At 37.2% G+C, this 19037-nt stretch overlaps 1 protein-coding gene across 2 annotated transcripts in view; it reads right to left on the bottom strand.

Moving 5' to 3' along the window:
• Nucleotides 1-18719, bottom strand: part of LOC139143380 (thyroid hormone receptor alpha-like) — a 46804-nt gene extending 28085 nt beyond the window's left edge. The window contains exon 1 of one of the 2 annotated variants that reach the window (XM_070713655.1): nucleotides 18604-18719. In XM_070713655.1, coding sequence (XP_070569756.1) covers nucleotides 18604-18634 — 31 coding nt within the window. In that variant the 5' untranslated portion in view covers nucleotides 18635-18719. Of the gene's footprint in view, nucleotides 1-691; nucleotides 886-18603 lie in introns of those variants that run through there. The other variant, XM_070713654.1, reaches the window with a different exon arrangement.
• Nucleotides 18720-19037: the final 318 nt, after the last annotated feature.

Raw genomic sequence — 19037 nt, 5'->3', positions numbered from 1 at the left:
ATAAAGCTGGCTGTTGGATGGAACTGTTTTTTTTTAATATGATTTCTTTTTTGGGAGGAAAGTAGGAATGTGAAAAAGAGAGGCAAACACAAGATACACTTCAGGACAGTTAAACAAGTATTCAGACAATAGGGCCAACTTGATTTGCATGGGGAATTAATTACACAGACCTCTCCGTGTTAATTTCTGAATGGTCATGTCTGTTTTAAACACCCGATATAACTCAGAAATGGTAATATTATGATTTTGTGACACACATCCCGGTCTCTGACATTGGAAATGTCCGGGTTGATTGACCAAACAGTCTTTGAACCGGGCTCTGGATCAGACATGGAAGGGATTGGGTTGAAGTCTATCAGCCAGACGTACCCGAAAACAAACACACTTTGAAACACCCACACCTGAAGTGACCACACTTGTCCTGAGTACAATCAATAAAAAAATCTTCCATCTGGTGATTTTTTTTATGTTTTTTATGATTATTTCACACTTCCATAAAGGAATTCTTGCTTTCAAGATCTCTGTGAGAGCACCTACTTCCTCCCTTTTTGGTGCGGAACAGACTGGAAGACGCATAATAACCCCTCCATTATCTGAACTAGGTCTAAGGACAATGGAGGTGAGCAGAGGTTAGAACTGATAATGTCCTGCTTTACCCCCTAAAAAAAAAGGAGGGCTTCATTTGACCTACCTTTCCTCCCCTGGCCATATTTGAATGCCTCGGACATCATTCTGAAGAGCAGCACAGTGAGTGGTGAGGAGGTGTGCAGGATCTCAGAAAATCTGGATTGGCCTCAGTTTCAGAGTTGCGCGGTTTTAGCTTGGTGACTAGCTGGTCACTTCAAGCACACAGCCTTGTGATGAGACTGTCATGAGCTAATCTGCATAATCACAAGCCATCCAAAGGGGCTGATAAAAATAGTCTTCCACTAGCCTTGGATCACATTATTCACATGAAAGGAATCTGCATTTTAGGCTTTACCAGGGGGGTGGTACCCCAGCAACCAACACTGGTGCACACAGGTGTGCAGAACTTTATCAAAGTTGGCAACCTTTGTCCCACCAAAATGACACTGCACATCCAACCACAGAACAACCAGATGCCAAACTGTTACCATTCAATCATGTCTTTCAAGATATACAAAACATCTGTCAAATGGGGACATTTGCAAAAAAATCCCCTCATAAAGTGGTTATGTTACCCTCCCCAGCAAGTTAGAATGGACTGTGCTGCATGCATGTGTACTCTTTCAGGTCAATTGTGAGTGTTACGTAACCAGCATGATAATGCCATGCTGAGGGAGGTCACCGCCACAAAAGGATGTTTGCATGCACAATGCCCCAGGACAGGCAGCTCCTTCTGTCCCTTTGTTGACAAGAGAAAAATTCAGAACAATACTGCAGACCACCGCAAACTCACTACTAGATTTTACATCAGATACAAATAAGAAAAAATAGCTCTTATTGATACCAAAAACCACCAGCCAATCCAAGCTCTTCAGTAGAGCGAATCAAATATCCAACATGCAAAACATCCTTATTGTAATAAGTTATGACGACCACCCAGTTTATGTGAATCACCATGTACTCGTGGTAGCTCTGTGACCATTAATGCCATATTATTAGAGACGGAACTGCAGTTTTTTTTTTGCCTTCTTAGAATGGTTTAGGTTCTTATTCTCACAGAGGGCAGTTTGAAAAATCAGGCATGCCATTACCGGCGTATTTAATTGACTCTCAAGAGTATGGCCAGATTCCTTTGTGAAGCCAGCTAGGACACATCAGTACCCTCAATTTTCCACCTTTCTATGACACCTTGCCATAGGGAAAGATAATTGAGCCACAACCCTCAAAGCCCCACCTCAATTATGAAAATCAGTTTTTCCGCATGGTATCTTTGTTAAAAAAGATTTTTTTTTATTTTTTTACACATGGCTTCACCAGTAAATATGCTCTCCCAAGACCCTATTGTCTGGTTTTAATTTCACAACTTTAAAAGCCCCCATCCTAAATGCTGAGATCAATCATTATATATAATTTATATAATTGTTTATCACATACATCTTTGTGGATATTTTGATTTTATTCGGCATCATGCCAACATACAGTTGATTGCAATCTTAGCCTTACATATTAATTTTCTTTGTTGTAAAATACAATTGATGGGGAAAAAAGCAAGGCATCTTTTCAATTTTCCCTTAAACAGTCATCATATATTTGCTTTTATTTTTTTTTTAAATCATACGATAGGATGTTTTAGTCCTAAACTTACTGAGAAATGTTGGAAACATTTCCAACTTTCAGTTTATTGCATTTAGAAACATTTTGATTGTTGATTATTTCCTGCGCTGTGCATCCACATTCAATGTTTGACGCTGAAATTACGGACAGAATCAGAATTGATCAGAAGAGGAAGGCTTGCATGCCTAACTAAAGAATCTGACGTTTGACAACAATGGCTGTTTTTGAGCAGATTCACTCTGAAGGTGTTTTATTGTTCTGATTGAGTTACATGCTTCTAAGCACAGCCAGTAGTGAGAATATTGTCCTAAGTTACAGATATTGATCCTTTCATGTTGATCTGAGTGGTCCCAAAAAAAAAGGTAAATATGAGACCAGCCTATAGTGTCCATTTGAGCACTGGTCAGTGATGCACAAGACTGATCCACCATCACATTGTTAAAGTTTGGAGTCTGGTGTGTGGTATGTTTCCAGAGAGGATCACTTATAATGCAAACCTGTGGTAAATTTAAGCAAACAAGGAGAGTTTTGAAAACATAATTGATAGTCCTGAGCATGTATACATAGAGCAGCTATTCACATTGCCTAAATCAAAACAAATTACATCGCTACCTTAAATTTACCTTTTGTCTGGGGAAGCAAACCACATAATACTAAAATGTATTGTAGGTAAAAAGTAGACTTCTCATCACAGCTATAGTTTGTTCAGGAAAACTAGCTAGGCTCACTCATCTTTTTTGTAGCATTCTTTCGCTTCTGTAATGTTGAAATCTAATGTGTTTTACCTGTAGAACTCTGCCATACTGAAAATATGGTCAACCACCTTAGACTTTTATGACTCACTTAGGTGGTTTGATCGTATTTCAGGTACAGAAAATTGCACTGTTAAAGAAAAAATGTCCAGGGTTTTCAACTGATTATGAATAATACAAATTGTTTTTCTTTTTTTGCCTGGGAGAGGGGTGCATGACATAACACAGGATTCTGCCTATTTATATAATCATCATGCCATGGGCATCACGGCTCCTTTTCGGATCAGGGTAGATACTTGACATTAATGTTACGTTATGAGATCTGGCTTCACAACGGTTCTTGAAATGAAAATGCAATTCTGTGAGTGATGATGAAGTCAAATATTTGAATGCAATCCCCTGCACATTCTCACACATCAATTCTACACTCTATATTTATGTAAGCTAGAAACACCAAACACTGCTAAAATAAGCCAGACATATATAATTTTATTATAACATACCTCTCTCCATTTTGCTATTTCTCAGAGTTCAATGAAAGGAAAAGTTTACTTCACTCTCTGTGACATGGAAAAAATAATTTTTTGCTGACATTTATAGTGCTGTATTAACCAATGGACCTCAATCAGTGCTGAGTGAACTTCTGAACAAACCTTTTTTTTTCCAGGAGTGCCTTTTAATAAACATAACATGTTTTGGGTAGCTTTTAATTGGGAAAAAAGCACGGTGTCTTTAACGGGAGCAGTCAGAATATATATGTGATATTTCATCTAAGTCACCTATTGATCAGAGTAGTTGCAGTTGATTGTTTCTTTTATAGTGTAAAAGAGTGGTATCATAAAGTGCTGATTTCCCATGTGGAAGAGAGCAAAGAATTTATCTAAGAGGTCATAGGTCGAACTGCTGATTTCCCATGATTCCATTTCATGGTTTGGTCTCTGTGAGAAGACTTCAAAACTTTTAACTTCACAAAAATTCATAGTATATTAATAAATTATTTTACAGTCCAGTGCATTGAAAGAAAAGTTCTGATTTAGAACCAGCTTGACCAACACTTCTGACTATTCTCAAACACAATAAAGTCACAGATTGACAGTAAAGCTTCTGTTTCATAGTTACAAACCAAATAAACAAATCTGGTCAAAAACCACTTGACAGATGGTTTGTGACCAGATTTTTTCACCCATTTGACTTTTACAGTATAATTGATTCACATATTAGTACATTTTGTGACAGATATCTCTTCTGGAATTTTTTTGGTTTGTGTGGTACCATGTTTCTAACTTTCAGTGCTACGGGGTTTGTCAAATACTTAAACATTTTTGCCTGATGTTCACTGTACAAGATTCAAATTCTAGCAACAGATGGGCTGTGGGCCTAAGTTAAGCTATATGCAATGAGTAAAACTTTATTCATAAAATGTTTCTGCATATTTGGGAGAATGCACACAGAGCTGCAAATATCAAAAGGGCATTCAATTTCCCCATCAAGCAAGATATTCCACCAAAAAGTTAAATCATGCCATGTTAATCATTCAACCCATACCTAACAAATGGTCAGGTCCATCCATACTAGTCAAGGTGATTGGACCACAGACAGTAAAAACAAGATGATTGGACCGTCTGAACAGATAACAACTGTTATATGTGCACTACTGATTAACAATGTAATATCCCTTGAGGTTGAATGCGCCTCCAAAGTGAAAGACAAACTTTTGCTCAAACTTCACTCATTGAAACCATCACCCTTTCTCTTACCAAATTAAGAATAACTAGAAAGCATTTGCAAGCAAAAGCGAAGTTCCAGAGACCAGAGCAGCGGAAGAAACAAGAGAATGTGTGACAAAGATAGGTGCAGAATGAAAGAGTGCTTTGGATTTTAATATTCAGGCATAGCAGTAACACCATAATACAAGTAAAGCAAGGCAGTCGGGGAAATACAACTAAAAGCAAGGCAGTCGGGGGAATTACAGTACACAGATTACAAATGCCTACATGTACGGTAAAAACGCAACAGATACATACGGGGGCGACAACGCACGGAAATGTTTATCAGACGACATTCTCGCGAGCCAGAGCAATAATTTTCGCTCCGCTGACCTACGCAAAAATCAATCGCTTGACGGGTATATACCGGTAGCGCTGAGTTGTTGCCGTAAAGAGGCGTGTCATTTACGACGATGATCAGACGAGAGGAAACATCAGACCTACGCCATTGAAATTGAGCCACATGCATTTTCATTTGATTAAAAGCACATGACTAAAACAATTTTCATTGCTATGTCGCTGTTTTCACAAGATACTGACCGTTTGATCTTGGAAAGTTGAGTTGCTTTTACGTGCAGCCAACGCATGCCGGTGCGTGAGACAGTACGTTCACTATGAATGCCTAGCTCTGCATGGCAGGGGCTGTGTGTTACCGGCGTTAAACGGCCTCCCACCACAGCCCCGCAGACTGATATAGGAAAAACCGCTGGTGGCTCCTAAGAAATACGGCGGGCAGTTTCTCCGCCAAAACAGCCGATTTTGAGTCCAAATTTTGCATTGATCATCGTTTTCGAGCACACCCACCTCGCCTAGGTACACGATGTGCCCAGCCGCGCTTGTAAACTTAGGGAAAGGCTACTTTTCTCTCTCTGTGCGAGCGAAGCGATCGATACGCCGCCATTGTTAATGTCATTCAACCCATGAGCATTCAGGCGAAACAGTATAGCGCCACGTACGGCGAGTATTTAGAGAAAAATAAAATCAAAAAGCAACAAAAAACAAAGCGAAAGAAAGCTAGAATTATTAATAGCTGAACGCAATATGATAGTTGAGCAATGCCAAATAAAAAATAAATAAATAAACAAACAAGAAATGCCCGTAAAACCCGTCCGAGCTGAGCGATGACGTCATAAGCGTGTCGCAATGCATTCTGGGTAATTAAGGTAAAATTTGTGTATAGCATGTTCTATGGTAGTAATACCGGAAATAGAGAAAGAAAAAAAGAAAGAAAGAAAGAAAGAAAGAAGGAAAGTGAGCAAAAACTAACAGTTCCAGAGCTGGTCTCTGGAACTAAAAATCAAGGGTCACCATCCAAAGTTTGGAACTAGGGAAAAAAATTACCCAACATTTTGTGATGTTTGAAATTCAAATTGGCCACCATCCCTGTGTGAAGGCCATTGGGAAAAATTAAATTTGGGAATTTAAAAACACTAAGATGGTGAAAAGTTTTCTTTCTCCAAGAACTTTAAAATGAGCCCCAATAAGTGGTAGATTAGAAAATAATTGTAGATATTTGAATTTGAATATCTGTAACCAAAGTTTACCAGTAAGACAGTAACCAAAACAAAAAAAATATAAACCCTAAACAGTAGCAGTGAGATTCTACTGTGTATGCTTAGACATAGCACAAAATATTGTACATATAAAAAGATGCCTTTTTGGACACAAATGAGGCTAAATATCAAAAACATGTCCACCGCCAACAGATAACTGATCTACAGGATAAAAGGTTGCTATTCGATGGACCCCTGCAGTGTTTCATCCAGGATAGCATCAACAGGGGGATTTTTACCAGAAAATTTAGGGGGGATGTCACCACATCATGTGCTCTACTTTTATCTCTGAAGTGTGACTGGCACCATTTTGTGGGGCTGGTCCACCCTTGACAAATTACTAGGGGGTGCCAATATGTCAATAGAGAGGGAATCACCCCATCCCCTCTCTCGATGAAACACTGAGACGCAAGAGTCACGGACCTGAACTTGTACACTTAGAGATCATGACTCTGTAAGTTGTACAGTTGTCTTTGAGGACATCTTGCTCTTTGATCTCAGCTTGGTGGCATGGAGATTTACATGTTACTGTTCAACAAGAGCAGCAAATGAAGCTGTTGGTGAAGAAAGGTGTTCAGGAGTGGTTTGGTGGAAGAAAGGCATTATTCTATTCTAACAAAGGGTAGGGAGAATTTGGGGTTTATTTTGATTTTAGGCACACTTAGTAAGGACAAAATTGTGTTAATGAGAGGGGAGGATAAAATATTGTTAAGATCGTACTGGGGGAGTTCTTATGGTGTGGATGGGGCACTACGGGGAGGGGAGACAAGAAAAAAAATGGGTGGGAAGTGAAGCTACATTGTAATGGGAGGGCAGCTGCAGACAGCTTTTTAATACTTTCCCGTTAAAAATATTATTTTGCCAAAAAATTCTTTTACATGCTGTATCTTTGCTTAAAAAAACTAAAAACACCTTTGGTAACAATTTCTTGAAATCGGCAATTGGCTGAGTTATTTTTTTACTGACAATTGTTACAAGTACCCTGCTATGGAAACTCAGCCTAAAAGAATCCATCTCCTTTGTCAGAGATATGTAGAGAAAATAACATAGGTGGTTGTTAAACTTCTTTATCCTTACTGAATACAAACAGTGCGGTAACTTTATGATAACATGAAGAAGAGGAATTTGTGAAATTACTAGGGTACTAGTTTTACTAGACAGCATCACATGCATACACTGGCATGCATTTAAGCAATAATGTACCCCGTCCTGGCATATAATGGAGGAAAGCAAACTTTGTGCAACATAATGTACTAGGCGAAGCAGAGTGCATTATGGAGTGCAAAGTTTGCTTGAGTCCACTATGGGCTGGGATGGGCTACATTATTGCTGTTATTTTATAGTTATGGCAGTGAATTTGCAGCCATAGAAAACATCTGGGACCACAATGCTGGATAATCAGATACATTAATATCAATGCTGGATAATCGGATACATTACTATCAATGCTGGATAATCGGATTCATTAATATCAATAATAATCTGAGGATATGACATCACAAAATTCACTGGTATTGACAAAGCTATATTGTAATATCAGATAAAGATGAAATTATGTGGTTCCCTGACAAGACAATTTCAATTTCCTACACTTCAGTGTCTGGAATATAACTGTTTATCATCTGAAGCATTAGCTCTCAGAACTAACGGTAAATGATGCACTCGTCAATAGAGTAGGCAGTAATTTCTAATTCGACTTTGTGAAAGAAGACGCTGAGACTCTTCATCAAACATATCCTAACTTCCCAATCAAAAAAAAAAATATTGAAGCAATCAGTTGAAAATTTCAAAATTTGAAACTTATCTCTTAGTGATCTAATCTGATTCCTGATTCATGCAAGGCACACCATTTCTGATTGGATAACATGAAAAAATAAAGACTTTTTTAGGGCCAACATCAATGAAAGAAATGAAGTGAAGATATCAAGACAGTGGATGTTTTGAAACCTTTCAATACAGAGACCAGCATGTGGTGGGGATTAAAAGGAAAATTCTCACTTTGAACAATGGTTGTAGGAGTCTCTCTTTGTTTGTGCATCTACCAGTCTGTTGTCTCTTTCACAATATATTCATTATGAAGCTGCAGTACAATCATCCTGTGTGTCTTTTTTGTGTGTGCAAAACTGTAGACAATACCACAGTCCCTCAAACCACAATATACACACTGAGCTTAACTCACAGGCTGATAAATTGATGCCATTGACCATATTCATATTTTTTTTCATTCATTTGCCACAAAAACAAAGAAATTACACATGGACAGCAGGAACAGTGCATGTCTGAGCATGACAAGCTAGGAACCGGAAAATAGATGGAATGAGTAGTAATCTGCAACTGATTGTGGACAGATTTTTTTTTTCTCTTGTGTCTTTGAAGTCAGAGTAGGGAAGGTTATCTTCATCCAATACCTTTTAAGTACAACATATAAATAATTTGGAAATACACTATAAGGGAATAAAAACTAAGCTAATCTAGCATGATCATACAAAAGCAATACTTTAAACCATTTGCAATTTTCTAATGCTTGGTAATTTGGACTACAAATTATGGCATTTAGTGTGTAATAAAGGAATAATTTGTCAAAACCTTCAATTCTTCAAGCAATATTCTTGTAGAACAAACAGAAACTAAGGTAATGAGTATTACCAATTGCTCTTGAAGTAAATTTAATATTAGGAAAGTGCTTTCTACATTGCAAAATCTATCACAAATACCTGACTTCATAAATACACACAATTGATACAAAACAGAAATATAAATAGTATTGTCAAACGAGACTTCCCCAAACTCTGAAACATTTTAATATATCTCCTTTGAGGCAATTGCAGTGACTCACATAAGATGCTGATCAATGAACTATCGCTATTCACTATTTTAACTATTGCTCTAACTTTATCAAACCATTAATCTGTCCTATTAATTATGTCAAAGAATTATAATAACAATAGCAGTTAGTAGCAGTAGTCATTAAGTAGCAGCAGCAGTAGTAGTAGAAGTAATAGTCGTAGTTTTCTTGTCATCAGGTTCATGATTATATTTTTTCCTCCATGAAATTATGATACTCTGGTAAAGAAACCAAACTGGGAGTTCACCTCTTGTAAAGATACAATTTTTTTGCTCCACTTAATAAGGAACATTTTACAGAAGACTGTGCCAGGGAATCTCAATCGAAAACAAGGAAATCTTGGTACACTTTTCCACAATCCTATACTATGGCTACACTGCATAGCTGAGGGAAAATTCAGTAAGATATAGGAACTATTTAACAAAGAACACTGGAGAGTAAATTTCTCACTCTTGTGACCTATCTTCTGAGAATTTTTTTTCAAGTCTGCTGTAGGTCGCAAGTAGGACAGTATGCCAGATTTTCTTGAACAAAACAAATTAACTCTTGTGTATTAGTGGTAACTGGCTTAACACAAAAATGCATTGTTGATGATTCTGACAAAAAGAGATGTACCCTTTCAGTTGAAGAGGGAATTTCTGTACGTATTTGGAAGCTTCATAATAGCTGTTACTGTCAGTAACACTTGGTGCATTTGCTATTAATTTATTCTGTGCATGAAATAGGATTTCTTAAAGGGAGGGGTCGTCGGATCTGCGATAAATAGAACCAACCACAGTGAAAACACTGTGTCCAAGGTTCATGGGTGATTTATGAAAGTGAAAACATTTTCGTCATAATGTACATTGTAAAATTGAAATGCTACACCTATGTTGAAATGATACATCTAGTTATCGTACATGAAATAGATCGTCTGTGATAGACACAGTTGCACAGGAGTTCTGATGACCCCTCCCTTTAATCTATTCACATTAGATGGCGTTGAAATGCTCAGTGTTCACATTTATACAGTTATATATATTTTATGTCTTATATTACTGTTGACAACTGAATTTTAGTTGAGAAAAAATTTGTCTCCTTAAACACAGCATTTTGTACGCACAATGCATTGTGTTCAGATGACCACAGTAATTCTTTTTATATCAACATAGTTCAAGGATAAGAACAAGGAAAAAGTACTTGTTTACCAGGACAAATATGCCACATTTGTTCCTTTGATATATGCGATAAACATAAAACTGTATAGTCTGATGTATATTTATCACCCTTTTCCATAAATGTGCATTGGTTATTAATTTGTTTGTGCTACAATTCCTATCAACATACACACGGCGATAGTGGGGAAAGTTTATATTTTACATTGATGACAAATTTACTTTTTTTGTTAGAGTACGTCCTGTTGGTTGATCACTTGCCACTGACAATAATTCTCTACATGATCACATTTGTCATCATGTTCAGCATTCTGATTTTTTTTGAAAAGGGCAAAAGTTTGCTACTTTCAAAGACAGCTGTGGGGAACAGTGAAGCAACAACTGAGATTGTGACTGTGCTAGTACAGAAGAATGCAATTTGGAAGGAGAAACCCATGCTCTCAAATTTTTACAATGATTTTCTGGTTTGCAACATGTAAAGGTTTTCATTCAAACTTACTTGCTTTAGGGATGTTTTTCACATTTCAAAAAAAATTGTGTTGAATATTGTTAAGCTACAGCCTTTTGTGCACCATTGAACATGGAAATGTCACCGTCTGCTGTGCAGATGTATACAAAACACAGAAGTGTACAAAAATCAGTCCCTGAAAATAGGCTTCTCCATGCAGGTAGATTTTGTCTCTAGCACATAAAAAAACCATGCTGTTCATCACATGTAATTTCACAACTACTCAACAATGGACAGTACAGTCACTTTGTCAAGCTTGGCATGTTGCGCACACTTGACCAGCAAAACAAAACTATGAAATGCCTTACTCCCCTTGCAGAATTTTTAAGCATATAACTTTTTCAGAAATCAATACCTGCCAACTGATACAACTGTATACCTTCACTCTTAACATGCAAAAATTTTAAACTCATTGAATTTCATGGAATGATTGATATTCAGGAATTCAAGAATTCAGCATCATGTGTGGTTATTTACTGTGTATGGTGAATCTTCACAAATTCAAGGTTACTGTCAAGCATGAAATGGCTTCTTTTAAGTCTCTAAAAAAAACAAATGGATAAAATGGTGTGGTATGAATATAAGAAAAGTCACATTGAATCAAGTAAGGTCCTGCCCAGCAAGCTCCATTGTGTTAACAAAACATCTTAATCTGAACTACTCCACAGAGAAGACTTGGAATTGAACCCAAAATCCTGTTAGCAAGTTTGATCACTACATCTAAATGCAGGTGCTGAGCAGTTTCCTCACAACCTGTGGATAGCCATTTCATCAGTTTGCCTCGTAAACCGTGATTGGTCCATGATTTTGAACTTTAACATAAAGGGAAGGTTAACTGGTAACTATAATGTTACCAAAGAACCCATCTGAAGCATCTGTTTTTACCCTTTGACCACCATAGTTTCACCCAAACCAATTGTAATCAATGGCAAGTGTTGACCTGTATACACGGAATTGGGGCTTGATCATGTCCAAAGTCATAAACTTCAACTTATCATTCTATTTTTAATCTGGATGTAATAAAATGTGGTCATATGTGCATGTACCAACTGCACGGTTACCTTTGTTTTAATATATACCAAGTTCAAATATGATTCCATGTCTTATGAAACACCAAACATGTGTTACCTGATTTCACTGTAAAATTGCCTTGTATCAGCCAGCTCAAATGCAAACACAATCTTCTCACTTGACACTGGCAATACCAAAAATGAAAACACAAAAACATTTTGAAATCATGACAATTGCTGCTTTACCTTCATGCAATGATGGTATAGGTTAAAATGCAAGGCCTAAAGTTTACAATTGTACAAAAATCATGTTACATGCAGCAAATGTGAAGCTCATATGAGGACATATGAGCAACATTTTATTGTAGCATTTCATGATTTTATTTTCCATTATAGTTTTGCGCTGTATACTGTTGGTAAATCAAGTCCTGTCACAGCTTAACTTCAGTTGTCAACAATAAAGAGAAGCATTAACATGACTTATTTGTGGAGTAGAATAAGAAACTGTCATTTGAAAACATTAATTAAAAAGCCAGGCAAAACTACATCTGACGTATATTAACCTGTTCTTCCCCAATTCAAAGTGAACAGGTCCACAATCACCATTGATAACATTAAGTTTGGACCAAACTATGATGATGAAAGGGTTAAACAAACTTGACATAGAGGAGTCTCTGTCTTATTTTTTCTACTATAGAGAGAGACGAGGTACAAGTTAGATAAAAACATTCTGTAACACAATTATACCTGGTAAAATATCCCCAAGCATAGCCAATTGAAAATTATCACAAATTGCAACTACTGTCTTCATACTTAACAATCTTAAACGGCAAGTCAAATGTAGCATTGTAAAGCACTTGATGTGATTTAATTGTCACATTTCTGCGATGAATCTCCTCATGAATTTAGGCAAGAAACAGTACTAGCTGTTTAGTGAAATTTTAGTTTTATACAAAATACAAGAAAACATGGATTCTCTCCCATTTGATTTTTGCTCTCAAGAGAATAAATACAGGATCTGAGAAAAATTCACAGATTCATTTACACCAACTGTCTTCATGAATTTGTGAATGTGAACAATAAATGTCTCAGTGGTATCTTTGTTCTACACAGGCACGTCAATGCTGTGACAAACTCCACAGACACAGTTTATATCATCACAGAGTTGAGCAGCCTAAAGGCATATCTGCCAATTATCAGAATGATTGAATATGCATTATACAGGCTGGTCTGGTGACTCTTGGCAGCCAAAAAAATGCCAGCATCAGATCAAAAGTCTACATACAAATAAAGCTGAAATATTTTCAAAATAATTACGAAATAATGTTCCATTGCTTTTTCATAACATCAAGAAAATAAAGAAAACTGATTCTGTTTGAGAGAAAGTACACAATAAAATTTTGTTATGAATAATTAAAGATATTTGAACATTCTCAACAGCACATGTGGCACTACACTGGAATTGTTGAAGATTGAAGCAGTCTACATATGCTTTTTTATGTCATACAAGGAAACATACTGACAATTCACAAGGCAAGTGTGTCATCAACATGTGATGCATCATTCTTCAGTTTCTGGACTGTACTGCACAATGCTCTTGATACTGGAAAGTCCGTGCACAAATGCTTTCATTCACCAAAGAATAGTAGTGAGGTGATCTGTGAATATTTTCTTTGTCATTCTTGGGGAAAAAAAAAATTTATTTGATTTTATTCAGGAGGAAAGCATAAAAGTATTGTGAGATATCGAAATATTCATCATTCCCTAAACTGCGCTGTGAAAGCCAATGCAACCGTTGAAGCCGTTGGGCTTGAATACCGTGAGTTCTACAATCATGCAGCATCCCAAGAACACTTTGAAATAAAACATCATACAATTCAGATGGATGACAGCACCGCAGGCAGCATAAATTTCCAATGAGAGGTTCTGACGATTCCGATGGCCTTCACTCAATTTGGATTACGTAGGTAGTTAGACAATCAAGGTCGTCTGTCTGTCCTAATAATAATATTAGAATTGGACTGATGACTAGGCTACGGTACTATACCCGGAAATCCAGAAAAGCATTGCTGTGAGTTGCAGTTTGAGGAAAAACACTCAGTAAAAAGTCTCTCTCAGTCACCTTTACACGGCAGGTTTGTGCTGCCAAGGTGGTAGTAGCATGACAGATGGGTATCACTTAGAAGACGCGTTGTCATCATGGCAGCCGGTGAACTCGGCTGCCTTTCACAGCTCATGAATATCCCCTCCTTGATCACTAGTGTGGTCAGGGCCACGTGCGCTCTGCAGCAAGGCACCCTGGGTAATATTTCATTGTTTCGGCTAGACATTTCAAGGTCTTTTTGTTTCATCAATGTCTGGAAGGTGGTATTGTCGTGTTGTGTTCTCTTCCTTTTTTTATTTAAGAGGGAAAAGTTTAGTCAGAATGACACTTTGGCAGAAGATTGAAAAACGTTCGGTTGGAATTGCTTTCACAAATCCTGTATTATCTAATTATTCAAAACATTTTATAACACTCTGCAGTATAAAACATTTTAGCTGTCCATCACGTGTAATATTCTTCCTTAATATCTTTATTAACAAGTATTTCAGCAAAAACATTGAAAAAAAATTAAATTTTTAAGCAAACTTTTGACATGCTATATGTCATTTCAATGAGTAACTTTGACATTGTGCATTCCAAAGTTGACAGCCACAGAAATAAAAAACAAACGAACACACAAACACAGGACAGAAATAGAAACCAAGGAAAGGAGAATGACCAACATTGACCGAACGATGATTTCTGTTGTTATTTGTTACACATATTTTTTTTGAGAAGGCCATTTTCATAATGTTTAAACAAGGACTTGTCATCTTTAGATGAATATCAGTTATTATTACAAAAGATAGGTTTCTGTTTGTTACATTGAGGTATTCAATGAATTTTGTGACACTGACTTCTCAGGACTTCTCATTGATTTTTTTCTTTTGAATCAATATCACTGACGTTCAAAACAAAATCACTGGTTTAATGCTCAAATCAATATCATCTCTGAAAACCAAGAATCTAATCGCCACTTTCATGTTCAAATCAATATCACTGAAGTTCAGAACCAAATCATTAGTTTAATGTTCAAATCAATGTCACTGAAAACAAATACAAAATTACTTACATTCCGGGAGATTAATTTACACATATTGGGGAGGGGGGGGGGAATAACAATTGAGAATGGGAAAATTCTCACAGAAAATCAAAAGAGAGTGTCCCTTACATCATTAACATAAGCAATGACAATGGTATAGTTATTTTAGGAGGGTGCCTGGATTATCAAAGCAAAAAGTCACTGAACTTGGTGTCCTTTTGGTGACATCGCTAAGGTCATATATTGTGGAAGTGTTGGGAGACTATACTGTGCAGTTCATTGAACTCAGATGCCCTTAGAATTAGAATCCACCATCAGATTTTGGGAGGGGTGTCAAATATTGGGGGGGAAAAGTCTGTGTGGCAGCAAAAACCGCTTAGAAAATTTCCAGCCATGAAAATATATTCACATGAAGGTCAGTAGAAAAATGAACTGGGGGATGGAAGAGAAGAAGCGAGTGTACACATCATGCAAATTAAACAAATTGATTTGTAAAAGTTTGGAAGTGAACAAAAAATGTGCATGCTTGCCATTTCCCTTCTTATTAAGGGGAATGGTCCAGCCCTGGAAGCACTGGCGCCAACAAAAGACGCTGAGTCTATTTACATATTGTGACCATGAGCGGTGGCATTGGCAATAGATCTACGTTTCAAGTTCATGTGAGTTCATGACTCTGAATGACCAGGTCAACTCAGAGTCACGTTTGTTTATTTGAATACCATGGACAACCATGCTTTAACAAGCAGTGTTATTACAAAGGCCATATAATTTGTACTATTGTCTGCAGTAATAGTTCCGGTGGCCGAGTGCAAAATCCTTTGACAACCAACTGTTACCATTTTTCACCTTTTTGAAACCAGAATTCCAACATCGCACAACATTGCTTTTAAGGTCAATTGTAAAAAAAGCATTTCAAGGAATGCTGGGAAAATCACCTAAACAGTCATGGCCCTACAAACTGAAGGACAAAACATAATGAAAGCCATTTCTCATGGCTTTCAATCTAACTTCATCTGTCGGTTTATTCTTCGTCAATAGAATTGAAGCACTTTGACATCACTTTCCTTTTCCTTGATTTTGAAAGAAGATTTATCTGCACAATAAAACTTTCTAAATAGTTCACTTATCTCGACATTATTCAAGATGACACTCAAATACTCCAACATCATTTTCCCTTGCCTGCAGGTTTAATATGAGATTTCATATACACAGTCCAACTCACTTATGGTAGACCGTGCCTTGGGAACAGATATGTGGTCTCAAATTTTTCTGATCGACCACTTGTGGGGTTCATTTAAATGCTCTTGGAATGAGAAAAATTTTCAGTCTACGTTTTTTGAAAATCAAAAATTTTATTTTTCCCCAGAGGTGACGCAGAGATGGTAGCCATTTTGAATTTCAAATATAAATAAATGTTAATTTGTTTCTCTAGTGCCAAACCTTGCATGTTGACCCCAGATTTTTATTCTCCTTGATTCTGTAAGACACTAGAAGAAAGTTTCACATGGGAAAATTTGAGTAAAAGTTTAAGTCTTTCACTTTAGGAACAAATACTACCTTTTATCACATGAACTGGCCCGAATTCCCACCTGTGTGACGTAGAACAGGACGGATAAGAAATCCGAATTACCCCTGTTGTACGTCATCAACCGGAACTTTTTTCTTGCATAGTACCCTTCATGCGGGTCGCGACGTGAACATAGACCGATTTGTCGTGATCGATGCCATGTGCCATGCTCTCAAGACACTTTTTCAAAAAAGGTGACCCGATAAATTCACACATGGAAACATAGAAGGCATGTCCAGCGAAATTTCGAGTCGCTAAAACTATAGCTGTTCCCGAGAATCGAATGGGGATACCGCCGATCCAGTCGAGTCGCCTCGTAAGGCTCAATGTGGACGTCGTACCTGGCGATCCCGGTTGGCGATAAACCTAAAATCTTCACCTCAACGGAAGTTCAACTGAATAAAGGAGTACAGTATAATCTTCGGGAAAGCGACATACAGGCACAAGCATAAAGTCATTCGACTAACAACGATAAATTTCCTTCATCATACAAAAAATTCCGTAAATTCTTGCTCGGAATAAAACCTGTAGCGGCGTAAGGTTGTAGCGCTAGCGAAGACATCAACTGTTGAGCTGTAGGCTATAAGCTTATGCATTGCAGCGCTGTGGAATCCGATGTACTTCGAAAGTTGACTCAGACAACACTCAAAACAGAGTTTCCGTCAAGTAAAATTAGGATGTATCTACGGGTGAGATATATGTCACTGCAAACATCAAAGTCCTTAAGACGAAAACATTGACGACCGAGATCGGGATTAACGAGTTGACACAGGCATGGCAGAGACTGGTGACGGCAGCGTTGTGGGCATAAAGTACATGCAATGAGGTACACTCTGTGTGTCATCGAACGGAATCTTTCGCGCTCGCCACGGTCGTAAACTTGTGTGATATTTTGAAAAGCCACGGAATCTCTGAGAATGAGAATTACTGTTTCGATCGTGTCGTTGCATTTACTTCATAAATCTATTTGTAAGTATTCTGAATAACTCTGAATACTGTGGCTATCCGTCGCTAGCACGATGAAAGTTATGTCGACCGTACCGATGGCCGACTTGCCTTGGCATCGGTACAGCGCGAGACAATGATTGACAGGTTCACGTGACCGAATCCGTATGTCTGGTTGGTGGAGATACTATTTCATGTAGCAAATTTCAGCTTGATGGGATTTATGAATGAAAGTATCTCCTGGGTGACGGGCCGCTTTACTCTTTAAATGAAAGTAATCCGCGTAAGTAAAACACAAATCGCGACGAAATTCATGCAATTTGTTACGATAATTTTGATCCATCTACGTCAAAAGAAAAATAAGAAGACTGTTCATGTGATAAATATATAATCCCATGGTATTTTTCTCTGTTTGACGTCATCGTATACTCGTGTTTTTCGCGGAGCCGCACACTTCTCGCCTTCGGCTCGAAGTTGTACGGCTTCGCGAAAAACACTCGTATACGATGACGTCAAACAGAGAAAAAAACCATGGGATTATATATAAAAATGTTGGGGGTCTTGACACTATTCAAGATTCATGTGACAAATATAAAAATAAAAGCAAAAGTTGCAAACTTCACCCTTTTCCGTCCATGAGGTAACAAGTATGCCAATTTTCTTTTTATGAACTTGCTGATCAACCAATCTTACTCAAATTCAATTTGATTTTATGGTCATCCCTTACAATGACGATCATTAATCTTGAATGTGGATGATTATTTTTGAATTCACAAAATTAAATTCTCAGTGATTTTGAACTTTGATTTTCTCTCATAATTTGAAAGATAATAATGGGTACATATGAAACCATCTGTGATATTCAACTTCATAAAACAAATTATCAAAGGCCAAAAGAGGATGCAATTTTATTCTGTCAGGTGGTTGTTGATACGTGTACTTGTATGGTCAGAGACAGGCAATGCTCAACATAGTAAACACAAGAACAAACATAAACATTCATTTCTTTGACCATCACAAAAATAAGCAGGTTTTATGTACGCTTCTTTTTTAGCTGGTTTGTGGCAATGTTTTTTTTTGTCTTATTCTGCCTACAAAAATACAGCCTAGAATCACTTCAAAGAGCGGATAACTTACCTTTTGGGTGTAAACTGCAGGTACCATCCATCCTACGGAATATTATTACTGGCAAACATAACAATGTCTTCCATGAAAATGTTGAAATTCACCATCGCTATGGAGTTTCTAACACAGTTCAGCATCGCACATCAGTAAACTGAACCAAACCCTGACATGGAAAAATAAAATTATCGTTGGTCATATTTTATCTTCTACCATTATCTATGAACAGCTTCATTTAACATATTGGCACAAATTCAAATTTGGAAGGGTTTCAGAAAGGTTTAATATGATCAATTGTGACAATACCAACCTAATTAGTAGATTTTTGTTCTGAGCAACCTAGACTAAGCAGTTCCTTATAATTATGTTTTCCATCTCATTAGATCTCTTTTGACTTTCAGAAAGGTCAAGGAGTGAAAAGCAAAATGAAAACATCAAATTTACCTATT

This window comes from Ptychodera flava, chromosome 11 (genome assembly GCF_041260155.1).
Source record: "Ptychodera flava strain L36383 chromosome 11, AS_Pfla_20210202, whole genome shotgun sequence".
Taxonomy (NCBI): domain Eukaryota; kingdom Metazoa; phylum Hemichordata; class Enteropneusta; family Ptychoderidae; genus Ptychodera; species Ptychodera flava.
Note: the sequence above shows the minus strand (reverse complement) of the source record. Positions and strands in the feature narration are given on the sequence as shown.